General features: G+C 37.4%; 1 protein-coding gene across 2 annotated transcripts in view; it reads right to left on the bottom strand.

The window, feature by feature from the left end:
* Positions 1-13,673: 13,673 nt before the first annotated feature.
* Positions 13,674-25,734, bottom strand: part of LOC106681192 (CUE domain-containing protein 2) — an 18,909-nt gene continuing 6,848 nt past the window's right edge. The window contains exons 6-7 of one of the 2 annotated variants that reach the window (XM_014421393.3): positions 15,901-16,018; positions 13,674-15,210 (exon numbers count right to left, since the gene is read on the bottom strand). In XM_014421393.3, the coding sequence (XP_014276879.1) occupies positions 15,209-15,210; positions 15,901-16,018 (120 nt within the window). In that variant the 3' untranslated portion in view covers positions 13,674-15,208. Of the gene's footprint in view, positions 16,019-25,734 lie in introns of both variants that reach the window. The other variant, XM_014421392.3, reaches the window with a different exon arrangement.

The raw sequence follows: 25,734 nt of genomic DNA on the forward strand, positions 1-25,734 counted from the left end.
GACGCTAGCCAATTAGCTATCGGGGCCGTTCTGTCGCAATATTTTGAGGAGGGCGAAAAACCTATTGCATACGCCGGACGAAAACTAAGTTCGGCCGAACAACGATACAGTGCTATTGAACGCGAACTTTTGGCAGTGGTATGGGCGGTGGAGTATTTTCGGCCATATGTGTACGGCAGGAAGTTTGAACTCGCAACTGACCATAAACCTCTCCTACACCTCGGATCTTTAAAAGAGTCATCAGCACGAGTATCGCGATGGAAGGAAAGGCTCGTGGCATATAATTTCCACATCGTGCGCAAGAAGGGCGTCGACAATGTAGTGGCCGATTGGTTATCGCGAGACCTAGTGGTGAACGCGATCGAGGACGAGGAAGCACCGGTCGAACCGTTTGCGCTGAGGTATCTGTGCGAATGGGCGGAGAGCGGGCCGGAAATTCCAGTAGTTCAACACGAATCAGATGGGAACGCAACGCCGACAGACAGACCCTCAGAACTTCCGGAAATTGATGACATAATCAACGATAAAAAGTTCCAAATCGTTATCAAATCCAAGCAGGCTGCCGGAACGGAAACAAGGGCGAGTGTTTACGAAGGCTTATCAACTATACTGATCCGCACAACCGCTACAATCGAGGAGAATGAACTGGAGCGTATATTCACGGAATTTGCGAGACCTGGTCGTAGTTGCCACGTGTGCGTGGGAAATAAGGTAATAGGGGACAAACTCAAGAGACTGTGGAGACAGGAGTGGGTAGGCGTGGGTTATCCGCTAATCAGGTGTCTACAACAGGTAGAAACGGTCGCCGATCCGGAGGCACAACGTAAACTCGTCGCCGACCATCACGCGGGCAAAACGAACCACAAGGGTATAGAGGAAACGTTACGCACTCTGAAACGGCTATATTTCTGGAAATCAATGAGGCGCACCGTGGGTGATTGTATCGCGGCGTGCGTCATCTGTCAACAGGCCAAGTACGATCGCCGACCCCCAGTAGCAGAACAGGTAACCACACCCACCGTACTTGAACCCTTACAATCGGTCCAAGTGGACATCTACTCTAACGAGAACCAGTCGTGGCTAACAGCGGTTGACCCATTCAGTAAAATTGCGATGGCGTATCCTATCGAAGCGAAGACCCCGGGGGCGGTATGGGAGGGGATTCTCCAATGGTGCGCAACTTATGGGGTACCAGACGAAATCACATCGGATTGTGGCCGAGAATTCGATATCGCACTAATTCGCAGTGAGAGCAAAATGCTGGGGATTACCTGGCGACTCAATACCCCCCATCACATCAAGGGCAGGGGCGCGGTCGAACGATTGCACAACACGCTAGGGGAACATCTTCGGTTGCTCAGGTTAGGGCGAAATCTCGAGCCATACGATGCCATGCCACGCGCAGTTATAGCTTATAACAACACTATACACGCGGCCACGGGGTAATACCCGTGGAGATAGTGTTCGGACAAAGGCGTCGCGATAGGGGAGACCTAATTACAACCAACAACAACGACCTCAGAGCGAATCTTTATCGGAAAAAGGAGCAGCGCCAAGGAACGTGGGCAAAGGTACGAGATAGGTTGATACGCGAAAAACAAATCAGAGTTATGAAAGCCAATGACCGCCCCACAGTCTATAAAACGGGCCCGCTGGCATTGGGTACAATCGTATATCGTCGATTGCGAACCGCCCGCAGTAAAACGGCAGCGCGTTATGAAGGCCCCTATCGGATCATTACAATTAGAGAACATAATTTATTTACGATACGGGACGTAAATCACCCATTTCGGTCCCGCACAGTTCATCTCGAAGAACTGCGAATACTTCCCCTAGTGCAAGGTGCCGAGCCAGACGACGGCGCTCAGCCTGGACCATCAAGAGAGTGATTTTCCTATTTTTTTATTTTATTTTGTTGTTGCTTTCAATGATTGTATCATTTACGATTATAACTCATGTAGTAGGGCTCTACATTGTATACTTATGTGTTAGTTCTTAGCTTCAGTGTTATGGAAACATATATATATATATATATACAAATATAAAAGTTACGATAGGTCTAGCGAAAATAGAAAAAAAAAAAAAAGGGGGGGGAAACTGGGAGAGAAATAACACTCAAAGTCTCATATATACTGCTTTATTCCCAGTATTAACCCTACATTTATAGTTTTAGGCCATGTTTACTTATGGGCATAGGCATTAAGGCCATTATCAGGTGTCATCCTACTTTAGCTCTTTAGAATTTATATTATTCAAATAATAATAAGCAACAAACGAAAATTCTAAAATTACTTCTACCTAAATGCTAAAATAACTAAAAATACTCGACATCGGAAAAAAATAGAAAAAGAAAAAAACTTTTCTTAGCTGATTTTAACACCGTCTTCTTCACTTCACCTACTAAACTTCAAAAACAAAAAAAAAATAACTGGAACAAAAATATCTTTTTACATACTCTACGGGGGAGGGTCCAGGTTATGGAGTCAACACACCAGGAATTTTCAACTGTTCTACGTGAACCTCCTTGTTTTTTTTTTTTTTGTTCTCGTACACTCTCAATAGTGGTAACATTATGTTGTCTGAAAACGATCACCCTAAATGTACACTCATAGCGCAGTAGCTCCTCACCTCTGTTCCTATTTTCCGATACACTATGGTCCCAAGCCTGATATCCGTAAAATCGTAATGGGTTACGTCCCGCAGATTTTGATTCTGACGTGCCACCAGCTTACACTTCTCTTTCTCAATGCGCCTTGCACCTTTCCACACAATTTCCTCATGGCCGCGTTGTTCGTGACGATATCTTCCCCTGTAGTCGCCGTCTCCTTGAAATTCCTGCGACCACCCTGAAGCCCAAAAAGGATCTCAAAAGGGGAGAACCCGGTGACTGCGTGTATGGAATGCTACCGCCCTAACCATCGCTTCATCCGGTTCCAACCCCTTATCCATGTTATATACCCGAAAATGGTCACTCAGGGTGCTATGGAGCCTCTCGATCCCACCCCTGCTTTTAGGGTGCCCGGGCGTATTAAAATACCAATTCACTTACAACTGCTTCATCTCCTCTTTCAAAAGAGAGTTATTAAATTCGCGGCCCCCATCTGACGAAATTCGGTCCGGGACACCATAAAACTGAAACCAGGTACAGAGTGCACCTAATACCGCGTCCGCCGATCTACCCTTTACTTGACAAGCCATTGCCACCTTACTAAATAGATCCAATACTGTGAACCATTTGAAACCTTTCCATGTAAAGGTATCCACTTGCAGAGCTTTAAGTGCTCTATCCGAGGTGGGAGTTTCTTCCAGGGTTGCCAATGGTGGTTGTCTGTTGTACTTTGTCTAGTCGGAAGTGGTCCACAGCCTAAACTATACCCAACAACTTTCTTTCAAGGGCCCTGTATCGTGTCTCCGCCTCCGTTAACTGTCTACTGCCGTACGCTCCCCTCTTTCGCTATCCTCAGATAACACAGCTCCTAAGGCGTACTCACTCGCGTCTGTAGTAATCGTGAAGAGTTTCTGGAAGTCGGGAAACGCGAGGACCGGTTCCTTCTGCAATTCTTCCATGCATCGACGCACGTTATTCTCGATAGTCGGGGTAATGACTATTCTGGAACCCTTTTTCAACAAATTGTTAAGGGGCACCAAATGATCCGCCATTTCAGGAACAAAGCACCGGAAATAATTAAGTACTCCCAAAAGTCTTCGTATACCCTTCACATCCCTCGGCACTAACATCTTTTTAAGCGCCTCTACTTTATGTGCGTCCGGTTTAACCCCCTCCCGTGTAATAGAGTGCTCTAAGAAATTTATTCCTTCCTCTCCCAACATAGATTTTTCGGAATACAATTTGACCCCAAATAGCCGTACTCTATCGAAAACGACTCGCAAGTGTCCCTGTTCCGTCTTGCTGAAAACTAGGAGATCGTCCGTGTAAACTTGACACATTGATTCGTCCACTCCTCTCAAGAATTCGTCCATGAGACGCTGAAACGTTATAGGGGCGTTCTATAGCCCGAACGGCATCCGAGGGAATTGATAGTGTCCGCGTTCGAATGTGAACGCCGTTTTCTCTTGGTCCCTCGGGTCCATTCGTATCTGATGATACCCCGCCTTCAGATCGAGCGTACTAAAAATTATCGCACCGCCTAACCTATCCAAGATGTCCTCAAACTTAGGAATCGGATATCGCTCATCTACGGTGTTTTCATTTAATTTTCTATAATCAATAACGACTCTATACTTTTCAATACGATCCCCTGGTCCTCCCTTCTTCCCAACTGCCCACAAGGGACTATCGTATGGGGAAGTACTATTGACTATTATGCCCTGTTTCTTAAGACTGTCTAGTTCATCGTGGATATGCTGCCGCAACGCCTGAGGGTATCGACGTTCCTTCACGTATGTAACTCTCTCAACTTTTAATGGAATTTCATGTACGGTTCCTCCCAGCATTTCTCCCTCCTTAAAAAAAATATCGGTATATATTGACATAATTTATCATTATTTATATTTACCACCAATCCCTTACCAGATTCACCGCCCTTTATCTTTCCCCTGAAACTTAACGCAAAAAAATTCTTTTCTTAAAATCCTAATACACAATTTCTTCCCGCTGGTTTTTGTCCTAGCTCCCACCCTCTCCAGTAAGTCGCATCCCCCAATTGCCTGATATTCCCGTGGCATAATGTTTACTATGTGAACCACCAGCTTTTTTCCACCCATGCCCTATCTATTCAATCCAATCTCCACTTCTCCCTCTACACTACAGGGTCCACCCAGAGTGACTAATAGACAACTACATACCTTCACCTGGAGTGTCCTCTCTCCCTCATCCAGCCTCTCTAATGCCTTCCGACACAAGATGGTGTGCGAGCTTCCCGAGTCTATCAGGCACCTCACTCCACTCATTCGGATAGGCAGACCGCCTCGCTCGCTCTAGACGCTGTAGTTTATCAGCATGCGGTTGCCCCTCTGCCAACACCCTCCTCAGATCTTCTTCTCCAAGCGCCATGTCCGCTGTTGCGTTCACCTCCAATCTCTGTACTGTCGATCTCGTCCTCTGTCTCTGAAACTACTGAGGCCCCCGTCGATTCACTCGACGAACCCTCTTGCCTAATTCTGGTAGCTCTGTGCCGTAATCTCTGAGTGTTGACTTCCATGCCCTTCCCCTGATCCATCTCCCGCCTTCGGTGCATGTGGGGGCATTGTCTAGCAATGTTTCCCTCGTTTCCGCACTCGAAGCACTTCGTGCGGGGACATTGGGCCACCAGATGTCCCACAGCCGTGACACTTACGATCATCTCTCTCTCCCTTTTTCTCTAGGTTTAGCTTGGTTCGTTCTCTTCTCACCATATCGTGCCGTTCACTCCTTCATGTATTCCCCCTCTCTTCTACGCTACGCATTTTGAGGATTTCTGGGACGATTGTACTGCACCCTTAACCATTCTGGTTTCTCCACTTCCATACGTGACTTCTCCTCTCTTGCGCCTACGTCTATTAGTTCTTGTGCGAATTCCACAAATGACCTATCTTTTGGTAGACCGTCTTTTCTCCCGATTCCCTTCGGAATTTCGCTAGCTGCACCTTTAAAATGCCTGATAGGAAATGCATTCGGGCCTGGACCTGATCCATTTCCATCATCTCGCTAAATTTGTCTGTTACCCGGTGGTACCGGGATAACAGTCCCCTCGCATAGCGTCCCTTCGATTGCCCTTATTTCCTTCTCTCCCTAAATATCTGGAATATATCTTCCTCCGGGGCCCATCGTCCTCTTCCATACGATTTCTCTAGCCGTTCCTTGACTGTCTTCCAGGGCTTTTCATCGTCCGCCTGGATCTGGTTGAGGATACCCCGCTTAACCCGGCATACTACAGCTGCCTTAAGTTCTTCCGCATCTCCACCATCTAACAGTCTTTCTTCTTTCTTTGCCTGGATCCTTTCCATTATCCGATAACCCCTTTTTATAAAGTGACTCAGCTCCCCAGGTTCCCCTTTGAATTTCTCCAAATCCGAAATCGCCTTTCTAAGATCTTGGGTTGTTGCTGTTCGGATCTTAATCCACTGAAGGGCGTTCGCGTGCGCTTCCGGTATCCTGACTGCAGGGAGAGGTGGTGGAGTTTGTAGTCCCTCTTGTTTTGGTGGGGCTTCCACCATTGGCTGGGGTGCAGGTTCCGGCTGAGTCCCTGGGTGTTCTGCGGCAGCCGCCGGAATTACGTTTCCTTGGCTGTCTACTTCAAACGCTGCGGTTCTTACTATCGGACTCATACTTTGATCCGTCGAGGGCAATAAATAACACCAACAAAAAAAAATATGTGGCCAAAAAAATACTCTTACGTGATCTAAAGATCGCGGGTTTCGGCACGAGTTACGATGGGTCTAGCGAAAAGAGCAAAACAAAAGGGAAACGGGGTGTGCTGAAGTGTCTCCATGCATTTCCTAATGTTCTCGACCATATCCAGTGTCATGAAGACCCTATTGCCCTTTTTCAGTAGGTTGTTTAAAGGTACCAGGTATTTCGCCATGACCGGTACGAAACGCCTGTAATAATTTAGGACGCCCAATAACCTCCTTATTCCCTTCACATCTGTTGGTACCGCCATCTTCCGGATCGCTTCTACCTTATTCGCGTCAAGCTAGACTCCCTGTTAGAAAATAGTGTGCCCAAAAAATGTATTTGGGTTTGTACCAATATTGATTTTTCGCACGATAACTTTAACCCAAAATTCCGGACCTGTTCGAACACCTTGCGCAAGTGGGACACATGTTCTTCCTCCGTTTTGCTGAAAACGAGCAGGTCGTCATGTATACCTGGCACATGAACTCATCGATTCCTCGCAAAAACTCGTCCATCAGCCGCTAAAACGTGATGGGAGCATTTTTCAGACCTAAGGTCTTCCTTGTGAATTTGTAATGCCCCCTTTCGAATGTTAAGGCCGTTTTATGCTGGTCCTCCGGGTGCATTTTGATTTGGTGGTACCCAGCTTTCAAATCCAAGGTACTGAAGAATGTCGCCCCACCTAGTGTATCTAGGATATCTTCTAATCTTGGTACCGGATACCTCTCGTCCACGGTATTGTCGTTGAGGCTTCGGTAATCAATCACCACCCTATAATGCTCTCCCTTATCCCCTGGTGCGCTTTTCTTCCGCACTGCCCACAGAGGGCTGTTGTGGGGTGACGTACTGTCGTACAATGCTGCCCTGTTTCTTGAGGTTCTCCAATTCTTCTCGAATGTGATGCCTCAACGCATGCGGGTACCGCCTTTCTTTTACGTACGTCACTTTCTCCTGTTTCAAGGGGATTCCATGCATGGTTTGTCCTGTCGCCCCAGCAAGTCTCCCTCTTTATAGAAAATATCTGAGTATTCCCTCTTAATTTCCTTTCTCCAACTCTCCCCTCCCTGAATTGCACCTATCCTTTTCCTCCCCTCTAAGCGAAGTTCCTTACAGCTATACCTCCACTTCCCTAATCGAATTTGCCATAGACCCTTGGTGTTCCTAATCCGCACCCCAGCTTTTCCCAGCAGATCACAACCCACAATGGCCTGATATTCGCGGGGTATCTTTTCTCTATCTCTACTGCCCATGCTGTTTCCTCATCTGCCTGAATATGGTTCAAAATATTTCGCTTGATCTGGCATATGAATGCTGCCTTCAGGGAAATCGCGTCATTCTTGTCCAGCAACTCCTCTGAGAACTTGACTGCCAACCTCTCCATGATGCGATCTCCACCTTTAATAAAGTGATTTAACTCACCGATTTCGATAATGTTAATAATTGTAGACTTCTATTAAATGTCTTAGATCCAATATGCATCAGGCACTACCCCAACTAACAGATATCAAAACTTATGTTATCGACTGAAAACAACTATAGAACTGTAAATGATTATTAAACTTAGTAAATGATAAATTAAACTACTGTAACCACACTTATTTATTAATACAGAATGTAGGAACATATATGAACTTAATAAATAACACAATTAACAAAACATTCACAATGTGACACTATGGCATTATACCTCCTTGTAATAAAACGCTTATAACCTTAACACTTTATACATTCTACCAACTTACCATTACAAGAACAGCCACATACTCCCTCCCCAGTGACAGCTGTGAGAAACCCAGCAGGGAAGTGGACAGTGCGAGCAGAGCTTGTCAAGGCTGGATGGTCCTGTCTGGCACCGGTTGAGGATTGGTTGTTGGGATGTTCTGAGGCATAGATACTGAAGTTTCATCAGTTTCCTCAATTGATTTAGCTAAAAGACATTCTGTGGTCCATTTTGTAATGCAATTTTGAATGTTTTCTCTGATTTAGATAACACCAAGAAGGGCCCATCGTACATGGGCTGTAAGGGTTTCCTAATGACATCATGCCTTAAGAAAACATGGGTAGTTGATGAAAGTTGTAGGTGAACAAAGATGTTTAATCGTTTATGATGTACTGATGGAACTGGACAAAGCATTCAGACATGGACCTGAAGTAGATACCATAGTGTGGGTATCAGCACTAAGCTTGACATCCTGAAACGATCAACTGGCATCTTGATTGGTGTATCAAAAAGGAGTTCAGCTGATGAAGCACTTACTTCTGGTATTATATATGACCAAGTCCTATAAGCAAGAGAGGTAGGATGGACACCCAACCTTTATTTAGGTGGGCTTTCAATGATGACATCAAATGGCGATGCCACTTCTCTATTTTTACATTTTCCTGAGAGGTTGTTCTAATGTGGTCTATGGCCAGAGCCTTAGTCAATTCAATTAACTGTTGTGACTCCAATTGTCTCTATCTGTAGTTAATCTATCCGGAACACCATGCAACCTAATGGTAGAGTAGAGGATCAGCTACTATCTCAGCAGTGATATCTACATGAAAGTGTCCAATGTGAAAATCTATTAATGACAGTTAAAAGGTAATGAAATACACGAGAAAGTGAATGAGGCCCAACTAAATCTATATTGATACTTGAAAATCTTGCATTCACAGTGTTGTATGTTCCAATTCGTGTGGAAGTATGTTTCTAAACCTTAACTCGCTGGCAAGGACTGGAAGTTCAAGCCCAAAGAGTGATGTCTTTCAAGGAGGGCCAGAACTATTTGCAGCAAAGAGTTGAAAGTCTACTGGGCTAGTTCTCTTATGAGCTAAGGGAGGAATAACTGAAATGTCTGCAACAGTTTCAACTAAAATATAAATGATGGAGTATGGTCTGGACAAACAAGAGACATTCGAACCTCCCATCACACTCTGCCACGTCTAATGTAATGGTCTGGAGCATTCCAAAGAATTCTGGGGCAAAGAACACTTATAACTGCAAGGTTTATACACAGTTGTTTGCCTTATCTCTGAATTTATAGTGATACCAGCACAAAGGAAAACGGGAACTAGAACTCCTTGAATGAGAACGCCGGCAAGGATGGGATGAATTGGGTCTACTGCGAGTTAAGAGCTGTGATATTTGGTTAGAAAGCGTAGTGACCAACAAGAGAAGTTTCAAAAGCAGTGAATGAATTACTACTGGACACACAGATAGAGTGATTGAATGTTACTTCAAGAATGCGGTCAGCCATGGAATCTAATTCTTCAAGATTTTCATTATAGCTAGCTACTAAAAATGACTAGCAGTAACAATAGAGAACGAAGAAATTCATCTTAAACACTAGAACCAGCAAGTGATTACATCTCATGAAGTAAGAGTAAAGATTTTTTTATCCCCCTAACTACAATTCAGTTAACAATTTTTAAGCCTTCCCTGCTTGTGTCTCTTCAAATTCTGAAAGAAGAAGAATTTTGAACTCATAGTATGGAATAGAAGACAATTTCTTCTCCATGAAATCTGAAATTTGTTCTGCAACCTCTGTCAATAGAATCAACATGTTGAAATTTTGTGGACTCAGATATAATGCTACAGTTAATAAATTACGATTCTATTTGTCAAAACCTAATTTTGGGTTTATTCCGAAAATATGAAGAAATTTTGATTGAAACTTCATTCATCTCGCCCTCAGGCTTAAATTTCTTCTCAATAAATTGCTTGACCCTTTCAGATTTTTCTTAAGTTAATTGCTTGGCACTCTTTTCTTCACCATAACTCTCGTGATCTGGCAAATTGATGAAATGTTAATAACAAATGTTAACTCACAGTCAAGATGAGATGGAAAAATATAAGTCCGTGATTGGCAATATTCCTCAATTTCTGTAGTCTGGAAGTCACCGATTTCGTGTAGCCGTGTATCTTAGTAAACGATAAAATAAACTAATATCAACTTGAACACTTATTTATTAATACAGAATATCGGAACAAATATCAACTTAATAACAAAACATTCACAATGTGACACTCTCAGGTTATCCCGCCTTGTAACAACAACAGCACGGCTATAACCTCAAGACTATTTACGTTCTACCAACTTAACATTACAAATGCAGTCACCCGATCTTTTAGAAGGTTTTTGGTTTCACCACTGTATGCGGAATTACAATTGGGAGTAGAGGAAGGTTTGCACTATTCTACATGTGATCGGTGTAAAACAAGGATAGGGTATTTACGATGCGAGAAGATATTATATAGTTTGTAATGAGATATAAAAGCAATACGAAGGTTAGGTTATGTATAGCAGAGTGTAAAAACTTTTGGATGTTATCTGAAACAGAGGGGATGTTATAGTACAAGAGCCAGGAAGAAAAAAAAGACAAATTTAAAAGAGTATTTCACCCCAATTTTTTATTAGTCCATATTCAACAATATTATAATGATGACAAATTATAGTTCTTTGGACCAATTTTCATGTGCCAAATTTATATTTATATCCGAATATCATAAAAACTACTTTATAGTATGTTAAGTTTCCTTTATTTTGAGTCCAGGTGCGTCTTGTAGGTCTAGAGATATGTTGTTTCAAAAATCAAACATTTTATCCGAAAAACTAGAAATTAACTTTTTCTGAATTTATTTTGTCAAATATCATAAAAACTACATATAGATGTCTATTAGCATTCAAATTAAAGCTAGTTTAATGTACTATACAGTAATTTATGACCTTTATCTTCATAGGAATAGCAGTTTTCATGATATTTGGTAAAATTAATTGATTTATAGTTGTTCAGACAATAAGTTTGGTTTATGAAAAACTTTATTTCAGAAACCATAAGACGTACATATGTCTACCAGCGCTCAAATTAAAGCTACTTGAATTTACTACAAAATAGTTAATGAAGTTTATCTTTGTAGGAGTAGTAGTTTTTATGATATTTGACAAAATAAACTCACAAAATGTTAATTTCTAGTTGTTTATATAAAATCTTTGATTTTTGAAAAAACATATCTCTAGACCTACAAGACGCACGTCTGCCAGCACTCAAAATAAAGGAAATTTAACAAACTATAAAGTAGTTTATAACACGGATTTTCGTAGGGGAAGTAGTTTTTATGATATTGGCATATAAATATAAATTTGGCACATGAAAATTTGTCCGAACACTATAAATCAATTTATTTTAGCAAATATCATGAAAACTACAACTCCTGCAAAGGATGGTGGGAATGGTAGTTTAAAAGTCTGTCTGAGTAAGTTGGTTTATTTTACCAGTCAGTATATATGGTATTGGTGTTGTCTGGGTTTCCTATGATGAGGTCAAGGCAAGAAAGGGAGTGATTATTTTCAAGTTCTACAGTAAAATTAAGGTGTAGATGGTAAGAATTAAAGGGAGATAAAATATCATGGATATTATTGGGATTTAGGACAAGGAGGTCATATACATATTTTACTGTAGACATTCTGACCGGAATGTTGGCACTAATAAATAAGTTTTCACTTATTTGTGTTCTATACTGACCACACCTCCAAACATCTCTTCATATATATTATCCATGGTCAACAATTTTCTAATCATTATAATATTGTTGAATATGGACTATATAAAACATTGCAATTTTTTTAAACTTCTAGGCTGAGAACAATTTATATGGCATATTTTATTCTCACCCTTCAAGTTAACTAAGCCTTTCAATTGTTAACAAACAAAAGTAAAAGAAGATATTATCTCTTATAAGTCAATCTTTAAATAAATTATTCCTTACAATTAAAGTATTATACCACTTAATTTTTTATTGATAATAGTAGCACTGGATCTAAGCTAAAATAAGAGAGGTTTGATAAAGGTGCAAATAATAAACAATTAGGTAGTTTTATTTAGTATTATGGAAATAATTTATTAACCATATATGAGATCACATAAATTCAAAACTTCCATCTTTATTTTTGTTTTACTATGTATATACATACTCGTGCGTATATACACCAAATTTAAAAAGAATGGAAATTTTATAAATAAACAGACCATAACTCTGTTCTCTTTGAGAGAGAAAATACAAATATACAAAATCGGTTTTTATATAATAGACAAAAGTCAAAATAATAAATAATCATTAATTATACAATTATTATATACATTCATAATATATATCTCAATATTTTTTTTCCTTGCAGAAACATTCATTCATATAACTAGGATATTTCACAAAAGTTAAAATTTACCTTTTGTTGATTTTACTTTCTAAATATAATGTAGATGTTAATCTAGAAACAGATCTAAAAAATGTGCATGTTGGAAAAAAAGACAGATTTCAAGATTTACAATTAATACTGTTCTCTATACCTGTTGTTCACAATAAAAGTTACTAATCACAAATATACATAAATACATTATAACACTACTTATATTATCACATAGAATGAATTGATGAATATAAGTTTAAAAAAGATAAATAACTTCCAAAAACAATAAATATTCTAATTTGGAAATAAATTAACATTATATCAACAGAATCAGAAGATATGTATAAATAAAATGATACAAGGATAATTTGTTATCCTTAATAAATAAATAATAATTTAATAAATAATGAGTGATGTACTTGTGAGAGATATAAAAAATAAAAAAACTTTTGGCCACTTTACTTTTCACTAACAAAAGAAACATAATCATTAAACAAAAGGTGAAAGACTAAAGGATTAAACTGGTTTCAAAACTTCAGGACTAGAAGTCTTTCATGAACGGTTAAAAACTTTCAAAGGGTAATTTTCCAAGATGGAATTCATTTGTCATACAAAAGATATTTAAAAAAAAAACAATCTTTTCAAATAGTTCAAACATCCATTTTTGAAAAAGAAAAAAATCTTGGAACTTTGATTCATTCAAGGAAATATAATGCAATTGTAAAAACCAATTGAAGCATAATCCATTTCAAAACATAACTGTGTGTAGAAGAGAAAACTATAAAACACATACAACTTGGTTAAATTAATGGTTACTAAATGAGGAATGAAACCAGAAATAGTCTTGTCAACCATTTCTTGATGATAATATTTAACTTTTTTTTTTTTTAAATCAAATTAAAAATTACTAACAAACTAGCAAACAAGTAGGAGAGTAATACTATTAAAAAAGTGTCTGTTTTAAATCATTCTTTTTAAGTATTAGGTAGATTAATTTTACAGCACACTTTCCTCGAAATATCAACAATATTTTTTATTTGGATTGCTTTAAATATTAATAAATTATATTTTATTTACTTACATATTATTATATTACAGTGTTCTAATTGGAATTATTATGTTTTTTATGTTAAGAGAAGGATATTGTAGAGAACAAAGGAAGAACTTCATTTGAAAAAGGTTTTACCTTTAAAAACCAATAAAAAAGTATTAAATTTTTACCTAGTACAAGAAAAATGATGTTGTAACCTTTATCACAGCAAAACTATTTTTTTTTTTTGTTTTTAATTCAAACACAATATGCTTATTTTGCAAAGGATTCAAAATGATGAGCATGTAATGTAAAGCAGCAGTATAGAGGTAATGTCAGGGTGAAAGAACACTTGATTCAATGATAGTTGAAGGCCTGACAAAACATAATGAGAGAGGTTTCACACAATAGCAATTTAAATTAAACATACTTAAGGTCCATTGCTTACAGAACTTATCACCATATAAATTTATTTCTGTCTATCTTGGAAAAAAATCATTTAAAAACTTAGGTATAGGACAGGAACTTTATAATAACTAAATTTAAAAAAGGAATACTTCACCTCAGTAAAGCTATTGCAACACCACTTCTAATCACTAATGTTTTTAACTTAAGTGTATCACGTGATGAACGTAGATGTAAGCATAAATTACAAATATTAATTTGACTCCAAATTTAAAAATTAATAAACTTCGTACAGAATTTTATTTTCTTGAATAAATTTAGAATAATGGATAAACAAGTCATAATAAAATTATTAACTTGAAATTCTGGCTTAAACAGACAACAAAAAGACATCAAACAGTCAAGCTCTAAATCTAATTAAATAAAAGCTGTTTACACTATTCTAAACATTAAAGAAATAAGTAGATTATTAGTTGTTATTATTATAGCATGGGGTTGATTAAAGAGGACCTATATTAAATGATAATAATTTTATAAATTTTAGAATGTTGTGTAGATTTCTACAGATGTTTGAGGTTAACCTGGCCTTAACAATAAAGACTTATTGCAGATATATCATTGCAAAAAAAACAAACATTAAAGTAATTAACAAAAGAGACCACGCATAAAACAGTCTGCTACACTAACACAATTCATAACTACAAAGCATTAAAAGGCAAGAAATGTCAGGGGATCAAAACTAAACAGCTAAATTAAAAATATGAATACAGGTACCTAAAATATTTGTCCTCTAAGATTTAATTCTCGGATATGCCTTAAAATTAGAACTTATCAAATAAAAGCCTCATTAATTTAAAAGTTAAACTTGTGCACATATCTGACAGATCGGTAATGTTCATTTTTAAAAATTAAAATTAATTTCATGATAGGTTATATGCACAATTTTGTTAATCTAAATTAATTTACAGAAAGCTAAGAATACTGAACAACTGCAATGGCTGAAAGCTAAAGAAGCGACAACAAACTGTATATGACACAAGTTATTTTACAAAAACAATTTATTTACTAATGAATATTTTGTTTTATTTTTATTCAATGATTTATTAATAGGTCATGTTTACACTTTGAGAATGCATTTGGATTGCAGGATGCCTGCTGCCTACGGACCCACTTATAAAAAAGTAAAAGACTTTCATGGAAGTAATTCATTTGTTTAGTTTAACTTGTTTTTGTTCAAGAATAGGTTCATATTAAAATGAACATAGTAGGTTCTATGGGGAAAAAAAAGAAAAGATTAATACAGAACAATACACAGTGTCAAACAAAATATTGATTTTGTAACTAATTACTTTTTGGTAAAACAAGTTTTAATTAGCAATCTAATGCAAAGAGGAAATAAATGCATTATCAATTAATATAATATAGCCGTAAATCTATAAAATCAATGAATAAAAAAATGATCAATGTAATATTCAAATCATTCAATAGTACAAATTTACTAAAATGAGTTGTACTTTAATCATACTTAGTTTAAAAATATTATTAGCTAATTTTCACCAAACTTTAAAATATATAAATAAATATTCAAATGGGAATTAGAAAATGGAAAAATAAAAATTATAGTATAAGTGATAGGATTAATGAGTATTGAAAGTAAACAAGACTGTGATTTAGTATCACAAAATTAAGAGAGAGATACCTTGAATACACAAATGAGATGTAGAAATTTAAACAAATATTTCAGGTCACAAACACAAAAAAATAAAATATCAGTCAAGGTCAGCAGTCTTAAAAAAAAATAAAGCCTAACATCTCGTGTTGTCATGACCCGAGGACAATTGAAGTTGATAAACCTATGAGTAAAGGAAAGATGGGGTCTTGCTAAATGGCGTACTGTCAGGAACTTGACAAGCAGCTGCTATGTAAATATGGCAGTAATCAGTGAAACCGTGGTGACTTACACCATACACCAGATGGCTTCCTTGATTCTTCATCATCTTCCTTCTTTATTTCAGTGAACCGCTCTCCTTTCATACTAACAATTTTATTGTCTCGATAGCGTACCAGCTTCTTTGGTTCCTAATAAAACAAGATAGTTAATTAGCATATGTTCTAACACTGTGAGGTGCAAGGGATAGATAAAAAATAAATTAAAATATGTACACTACTAATAGTAAATCTAATTTAAGTGTAGTGTGATGGAAAAGATAATAAATTCACAATTAGGAAAAAAGATCACCGGTGTGGACTAAGGTTAGATATCAATAGATTTGCTACAAACTTACAAGAACTCACAATCTGTCTAAGGATTTTATCTTAAAAAGTAAAGGCCTTTAAAATAGTGTTAACTCAACCTTCTAAGGATATCCAATTGTACCTAATAACTTCCATAATGCACCTGTGTTAGAGATTAAAAAAAAACAGAATATGTCAAGTTGTGAAAAAATTGCGGTTGATCTTGCTTTCACTACTGTTTTGGATACCGTGGACGGCATCAAAGGACCTATATCCTATAGAAATTTAAGGAAGATAAACTGTTGATACAATTGAGGATTGTATTATATAGGTAGGCATGAGCTGTTTCAATACACTTGAAAAAGAACGGCTTATTCTGTTCCAATGCTCGAACTAGTACCCATTTATGCTCAATTCCAACTTCGTGATATGGCATATTGTTTAATGATTTTCACTCCATTCGAAAGAATACAAGCTATCTCTTCTTATCAAACTCATTTTTCTCTTTTACTTTATAGGCGTTCAACAAGAGTTGCCTCAATCCAGCCAATCACCTACAACAGACCTCAGCCAGAGATTTCCACTTGGAATTTCTCCAACCACCTATTTCTTGGCTGTAGATGTCCCCTCTTCCCTGACAGAGCCCAATCCAGGACTCTGTTCGGCCATCATTCTTTTCACATGACTGTATTATCTTTGGTGACATGCCCCAATCCTTTCATATACTGATTATTATTATACTCAGGGTCGGGAATCCCTTCCTCACTTCGACCCAGTTGGACCTTTTGTAAGTTACCCCTCTTTTCCATTAGATATCCCGTATGAATCCTATGCTTCTTATGAGGCTGATTAATTCTTTTAGGTCTGTTCTAGTAATGTCTTCAGGTTTCATTCTATCCAATACCGCAGTCTTCAGAAGGCAAGGGCTTCACATTCACACAGAATATGCAATACCTTTCCTTCAACTTTCATACGACAGGTGGAATTCTCCACCAGTTTCATCTTCTAAAAATGATATTTTAAGGTCCAGTGGCCCGTGAGGAGTCCTGTTATCGTCCTCAATTCATTTTTATTAAGGTTAGGGTAAAATTTTGCCTTTTCTTTTGATATTTCAATAAAGACCTTGGACTGTTTAATGACTAATTTCAATATCCAGTATGTTTCCAGGAGTCAACTACCTTCCTGATTGCACTTTCAGATATGTTGCAATATGGCTCAGGGCCAATTAGCATCATTTCTGATCCCTTACTTGCTAGGGTATCTGCCATCTCATTTCCTTCTATCCCCTCATGCCCTGGGGTCCACATCAAGGTCAGTTTATTGCCTCTGGCTAATTTCTTTAGTCTTTCCAGGCAATTCCATACTGGCCCTGACTTTATAGTATAGGACATTATTGCCTTTAAACCAGCCTTCATGATGTACAAATATCTATCCTCTGGTGAATTTCTTCATTCCTAATTCTATCCAGCCTAGTGAAATGGAAACACTTCCTTCAGAAATCTATCTCAACTGCTTACACCTTTGAGTACAAACAAGAGTTTATTATCCACATTTCTGAACAGTATGTCAGGATAGCCTTCACTATGGCTGTAACTTTTGTATTGCCTAATGGGCTTGCTCCACTTTCCTTCTGATGCAATGCTCAGAAAACCCTGTGCTATCAAAATAAGAACTCATGTACTTGAATATAATCACTTCTTTACATACCTTCCCGTCCAATAGAAGCGCACCAGTATCAGTATTGCCAATGGCCATCCTTGTGCTCAGTCTTCTCAAATTAATTCTTAAGCCCATTTTTGATAGCAGGCCTATCAATAAACACCATAATTTCGAGACAGATCTTCCACCTCGCAAACAATACCTCATAATTAGCAAAGAACAAGGACAGTAACATTTTGTTATCAATCATCAATAAATGGTGCAACATCCCCACACTGCTTGTGCCATGGCTTCCCTGATTCATGCATCTTGAATAGAGTAGGTGACATGCTACATCATTGCTTCAATCCCATGGTACCATGAAAATGTTCAGAAAGATGGTGTTATGCCTGTGTGTGTGACTGGGAGAGGTCTATGCTGCTGCAGTCCTACTTCCTATAGCTGCTTCTCTCATCATCTAGGTTGAGCCGAACTTACCAGACATACAAAATCAAAAAAAGTACCAGAAAACTGGACTATGTAAATCTGACAGATGGTTTCCACATCTTATTATCTGGTACCTGTTGTCGCTGTATTAGTTCCTTACAGTCTTTATCAAGGAATGACTAATGCCAGTTATTCCATGTGCCAAAGCTTCTCTCTCGGCACAGTACCACAAACCTGTTTCAGGTATCTAAAAGCCATATGGGGTGCTTGCTTTCTTTCTTGGAACTTCACAATGAGTTGTCTGTGCATGACCAGCCCGATGTAAAACCTGCTTGCTCTTGAGGGATAAAGTATGCCTCCTGTTCCTGGTGCAGCCTACCCATTATCCTGGTCACAGAACTTACCAAACAATTACTCGATAGTTCCAGCACATTTTCTTGTATATTGACGATACTTATGTTGTTTGGGTTGTGTCACCTTCCTTGAACACAAGCTTAAATACATCTGTTAATAGGTTAATAGGTCACATCTGTTAATAGGTCATATCTGTTAAGGGTTAATAGGTTTGCACATGCAGCTTTCAGGAGCTCAATAGGAATTCTGCCTGGTCCCGGAGATGCGCCAGCTTCCATTTTTGATAGGGCCCACAGAATATTACTCTTCTCCATCTCAACTGGTTATTTAGATCTTATAAATAAAATTAATTAATTTAAAGTTTACTATTAATGACACAACGAGAAGATTCTTACCACTGTAAAAAACATTATTACAGCTATTACAGAGATTATTAAATGTGAAGGTAGCCTCATTTCATCGGGACCTGTTTGCTGTTATCAGCGGCTCAGCTCCCCACTCCTGCCAGCTGGAAATCAAGATCAGGCTATCTATTCCTCTGTCATCCGAGGAGCCCTACGTCTTTGTTTGGTGTTTTTTTTTCTTTTATGATGTTTGACATAAGTGTATATCACTTTCTTTTTTTAACAATGACGTCATATTACTTTTAGCTTATTTATTTTGACTTGTTTTAACCTATTTATTTATTTATAAAATCTTGTTATTATTTTAAACTATATTGTAGGGAGTGATAGGAATAGAGATATTGCGATGTACGTGCATGTATGCGTGTCTTTTGGTTTTATTTTTTTTGCTGCAATATTATTTATTTTAATATCCATAAATTTTAACTGTATTTTAGTAATTAACTTATTTATCTTAGCACATATGAACTTTAACTGTATTTTAGTCAATTATTTCAACGATGCATGTGTTGGGTAATCTTGGATGGGAAAAAGAATAAATAAAAAGGAAAGAGGGAAAAGCTAGAAAGAGTAAAAACGCTCGAAGATGAATAGGAAATCAAAGAAAAAGATAGAAGTGGGTCAGACGGTATGGGTTCTGAGGACTGGAGGGACAGTTCAAGAGGCAGTTGTTGTCTCTCTGATGTCTGTGGCTACTATGTACGGTGGTGAAAAGGACTTGGTAGAAAAGTAGAATGGCCAGATGCAGACGGGGTAGTTTTAGGAAGGACTATCTCCATTGAAGATGTTCTTCCTCGTCCACCGAAAGCCCAAGGCAGCATCACGGAGACAACAAGATAAAACCCCATGCCCTCAGGATAAGATTTGTCCTATCTGTGGACTCTCTATTAAGGGTGAAAGAGGCCTCGGAACCCATATCGCAAAGAAGCATCCCAGGGAGGCTAATAACAACACACTGAGGGGAATAATTAGTAATGTAATAGGTCCTAAAAATGGAGAGGATGAAAAATCTAAGATAAAGGAAGACATTCCAAAATGGTCTGCTACTTTCAAAAGCCTACATGAGCAAAATACCATGAATACTGCGGATTTTGATGAGGCCGTAGGCAAGTTTCTAATATTTCTAAGGACGATCAATGCGGAACTGCCAGGCCCCCAGCACCCAGTTGTCAAATTCTACAAAATGAGGAAGAAAAATAAATCTAATATGGCGGACAAAGGTGCCGGAAAAGTATCAAATCCGCAGAGGGCCAATAAAGCAGACCGGAGTCGTCGGCAAGAACAGTATCAATACGAGGTTGCACAATACAACTATTATAATAAAAGAAAAAAAGTAGTGCAAAATATCATGAATGCCGACGCTCCTAAGCAATGTCCCCTAAAGGTGGCTGAAATTGAGAGGCATTATAAGACCTTTTTTGAAAGCGAAAATCTCCGTAAACGTGTGGAGTATGAAGAACAGAAGAAGCCCCGATGCCGAATTTGATCTCAGTAGAAACTGAATCAATACGGAAAGCCATAAAATCTACCTCTTTAGATACATCACCGGGGCCGGATGGTGTTTTAATCCGCACAATTAAATTCTTTAACATACCCCATGTAATTAAGAGAATTACAAAGATAATGCTGAAGGTGGCTTATATACCAGAACCACTCAGGCGGGGGCGCACGATATTGATATTTTAAGGCAAAGGAGATGCAAATAATATATCATCCTGGAGGTCGATTACAATATATTCGATCGTGTGCCGAATTATTGAGAAGGTACTTGATTGTGAACTGAGGAAACAGGTAACCTTCCACAGAAATCAAAGGGGTTTTATAAAGGGCCTTCCGGGAGCGCACGTCCACGCGAGAAACATCGATGCGATTTTAAAAGATGCAAAAAGTAATTGCCCGGTGGTATTTCTCGACGTTATTGGTGCCTTTGACAATGTTGGCCATGATCATATGGTGAGCTCACTGAAAGCGAGGGTGTGTCGCCGGATCTTAGAGATGTGATTTCGGCTCTCCTTACTACGAACAACATCAAAATAAATGTAGGTGCCCACTCAACAAGCCAAATCAGAGTAAAGTTTGGAGTACCTCAAGGCGGCCCCTTGTCTTCGTAAGTAAATATGGATATAAGCTCAATAGCGACCAAGGTTGTAGTGTGGTCCTCACAGGGTTCGTGGATGACCAGGCGGTTTCAGCATGCAATAGGGTTTGCTGCGGAAAGAGTAATTGATAGTGTACAGAGGACGTTCAAAGAAATCGGTTTGGCATTGAATCCTCAAAAGAGTGCGGGCATCGTCATAAATAAGGGAGAGCTGGAATCGACGAAGCTCTCCCTCGAGAATGGAGATAGCATCCTAACAATGAAAGAAGGCGACACCATAAAATATTTAGGATGCACATTCTCGGGAGAGATACAGTTCAACGAGGATTCGGTGACAAAGTTGAATATGAATTTGGATAAGGTTGTCAACTCGTGCTTGCTTAAGCCCGAGCAGAAGGTCAACATTGTCAACCAGTACGTGTTCCCGGGTCTTACATACCCTCTTCAAACTGCTCCGCTCATAAAGCTACGTCCTGAAATTCTGGATGGCATCGACACAATGATTCGCAGAAGCCTGCGAACACCTCCACGGCGAAGTTGTATGCTCCGAGGGGGTACCGAGGTCTAGGCTTGATCCGCTGCCAATGGGAGGCTCCCCTGCAACACTGGTCCATTGCTCAGCGGCTGTCAAATCTACCCGATGCTCTGTTCCAGTCCACTTACGATTGTTCAGCTGAGATCGCTGAATGTCCCGATAGATTTGGCAAAAGTTCAAGTTTAAGCAAAAAGACAACATTAATTTCATAAATATCATTAGAGTAGTTTTGAGGCTACAATCAATAGCAAAATACACTTTTGTGCACAGAATGCTTTAAAATGCTCAATCAGTGTCACAGACGTCAGAGGTTGAAACTCCACAAAACAAGCAAAAAAAAAAAAAAAAAAAAAAGATGGAAAATCCATCCAGCAATTCAAGAAATAATTTTGACACAGACACTCACCCAAAAAGAGATATTGATAGCACAGACACACAGATAAACCAATAGCTCATATGTATTTTTTGGACACCAAAGGCTCAGAAATATATAGATCCATTGAAAATTGCACATTAAAAATTTGATTCAAATACAATATCTTTTCGATTGAATGATTGAAATGATCCAGTTAATTGGTTTACCATAAAATATTGTTTACATTATGCATTGTTACCTAATGTATCTAAATAGCTTCCGATTTGGATGATTCATGTGATTGATGGATGTAGTTGTAGCTGTGGGTATTGTCGTAGCCATGGACTTCCATTTCTGAAGAGTCCTTCTCAGGACCTGTTCTCTAGCCCGTCTTCTTATTTCTGTCTCTCCATCTTCAATGCCCTTTTTTTCCTGGTCTAGTTGTCCATCCCCTTTTCTCCCAACTTCCCTTAGAGGCGTTAACTTTTTTGAATCTGATTCCTCATTGGTCATAAGTGACAAAACGCCCCTTAGGTGAGCGTCCCTCCTAGACCCTCAGAGGGGGTGGGAACCCACTGCCGATCACACTAGACCCTCAGAGGGGGTGGGAACCCACTGCCGATTACACAGTCTTTTGGCATGTGGTACCCATTAACCAGTTGGAAGGAACTGTGGTTTCCAAAGGTGTGAAAAGCTCTGGTACACATGACAAGTCCTGTACACAAACAGGGGTCCTCTTTGTTTGTTGAGAAGTATCCCTTCTTGGAGAACAGGTATCAGTGCAGATGTGGCTAAATTATTAAACAACATTTATCATATTGTTGTCAGAATGTTAAACCTTCAACATATAGCAATTCTATGATAATTAAGGTAGAAATGATGCAGTTTTTTTTGCATCATAATCTCCAGAAATACAAGATAACAACCAATGAATATAGAAAATAAAAAAGAAAATATAAACAGAATGACATAAAGTGAATAATTTTACATAATGGAATTAATAAAATGAAAATAAAATTTATACATAGGTAATTGAATACGTAGGTGAAATAACATCAACTATCTCTCATAATTGTGAAATAACATAATTAAGAAAGAAGTATGAATATATTTGTTATTAATAATTTAAAAATTGAAATATGGAAAGAAAAAGAAAATATATGTAACCATAATAATTGATAAAGAGGCCAAATATAAGTAAAGTTTAACAAAAGAAATGAATAGAAATGAATAGAGAATAGAAAACTATTTTTTTTTTAAACAAAAATAATATATGGTGAACATAACAAATAACATGGGTAAGGAAAATTGAGAAAAGAAGGGATGGTAAAATAAAGATAGGGAAAAAATTCTAGAAACTGTAGCCGAAATGTTTGCACGATTAAATAAGTTTTATCAACTTATTTGTGCTTTTTTTTTTTTAATGAATAATTCTAAATATAAAGTAGATATTTTTTTGTTGTTTTCAAAAGTTAATTATTGATAATAATAAACCAAAATAGATGAAGCTAAATTTTTTAGTTTTGTTGCATGAACTCTTTAAGTTAATTAAAATTAACATTAAAAAAAAAACAAAAAAAAACTATGCATTCTATAAAACCAAAATATTTCTATCATGGTCCATTAAAAAGAATGTAAAATTTTGTTTAAATAGAGAAGGGTAATATTTCATGAAAGTACTGAGTCTGCTCCAGGTACAAGTTCATAATCAACTCAGTTTCAGTAGAATAGATTAAAAAAACTTAACTAATTTAAATTTCATCCAACGTTAATATAGTAAATCATGGCTTACCTATTTCTTTTAGTTAAGAAGTTTTGCTAATGTTGAACAAATTCAACAATGAGAAAAAATGTTTGGTCGATGTCAATTATAGATCAACACTAGTTTAAAATTAGGTTTGAATTATAACGGACCTTCTGAAGTTAAAAAAAAAGTTCAACAATATCAATAATTACAAGAACGATTTTTGCTAAAAAGTGCAAAAATACCTTTTATTATTGTTATTATCAAACTCTAAAACACCAAAAATTGTTTGAAGCATCTTAGCTGACAAAATAGATGAAAAACAGAGGATCATGCTTGTGGTTTAACTTGCTAACAAGTATATGGCAGATTGAGTGTAAACATAGTACTATAGCCCATTCAACAAGACAAGAGAAATCAGGTTAACAAGAAACTTGAGTTGTGGTTAGGCTTTCTGTACCAATCCTGCTGAAAGCTGTCATCTCTTCCAAGAGAGAAAACCTCAGACCTCAGTTCCTGTGCTATTGTTTACCCAATTTCACTCATTTCATGTAATAGACTTTGTGTGAAAACTAACACTCCTCTCCTATAGTATAAGAGCCTGGAAGAAAAAAAGGCACTTATTTCACCCCAATTTTTTATTACTTTAATGAAAACTATATATAATTACAAGTCAAAACTGATGAGTCTGCCAAGTGTAGATAGGGGGACATTAATTTTTCATTCAGAGCTCTATATCTGAAAACTACCAACACTAGAAAATCTAAGAGAACATCATTTTAAGTCGAGTAAATTTGCTAAAGTCCTAATAGAGCTATTTATGTTTAATAGTTCTTGAGATATAGCTTTTTAAAAAGCAACATTTCATACAAATGTTGTACAGAGTGTAGTGAAAGATAAGTAGTTGGTGAATTTATATTGAAAAATCTATATCTCAAAAAATATTTGACATACAAATGTCTGTTAGCACTCAAATTAAAGGTAGTTTAATGGGCTATAAAGCATACAAAGATAAGTGTTATAAACTACTTTATAGTATGTTAAATTTCCTTTATTTTGAGTGCTGGCAGACAGATGTGCGCCTTATGGGTCTAGAGATATATTTTCAAAAATCAAACATTTTATACGAACAACTAGAAATTAACAGTTTGTGAATTTATTTTGTCAAATATCATAAAACTACTACTCCTACAACGATAAACGTTATAAACTATTTTATAGTAAATTTAACTAACTTCAATTTGAGTGCTGACAGACATCTGTAAGTCTTATGATTTCTAAAATAAAGGTTTTTATAAATCAAACTTATTGTCCGAACAACTAAATCAATTTATTTTAACAAATATCACTACTATTCCTACGAAGATAAAGGTCATAAACTACTTTTTAGTACATTAAACTGGCTTTATTTGAGTGCTAAAAGAAATTTATATGTCACATAGTTCATGAGATATAGATTTCTCAAAATAAATTAACTAACTACAAATCTTTCAGTACATTTTTAAGAAAAAAACTATATCTTGAGAACTATTGGACGTAAATAGCTCTATTAAGACTAATATTTCAGCAAATTTACTCTTCTCTAAATAATGTTCTTTTAGATTTTCTAGTGTTGGTAGTTTTTCAGATATAGAGCTCCGTGTTTAATGTTTTTTAAGGTTTTGAAACAGCCGCCATTTTTTATGTATATTTGACAGACTCATCAATTTTGACTAGTAATTATACATAGTTTTCATTAAAGTAATCAAAAATTGGGGTGAAATAACTGCCTTTTTTTTTCCTCTTGGGCTCTTGTACTACTAGTTAGTAATTATGAGAGATAGTTGACCGTGGATGATAAATGAGGAGAAGATGGTTGGGGGTGCGGTCAATGAAACACAAATAAGTATGACTAACTTATTTTAATGTGCCGACGTTTCGGCTAGAGTTTCTAGCCTTCTTCAGGGCTAAAAACAAAAGATAACAACCACAGTAAGTATAGAAAA

Source organism: Halyomorpha halys, unplaced genomic scaffold (assembly GCF_000696795.3).
Source record: "Halyomorpha halys isolate HHAL.00 unplaced genomic scaffold, Hhal_1.1 Scaffold316.1, whole genome shotgun sequence".
Taxonomy (NCBI): Eukaryota; Metazoa; Arthropoda; class Insecta; order Hemiptera; family Pentatomidae; genus Halyomorpha; species Halyomorpha halys.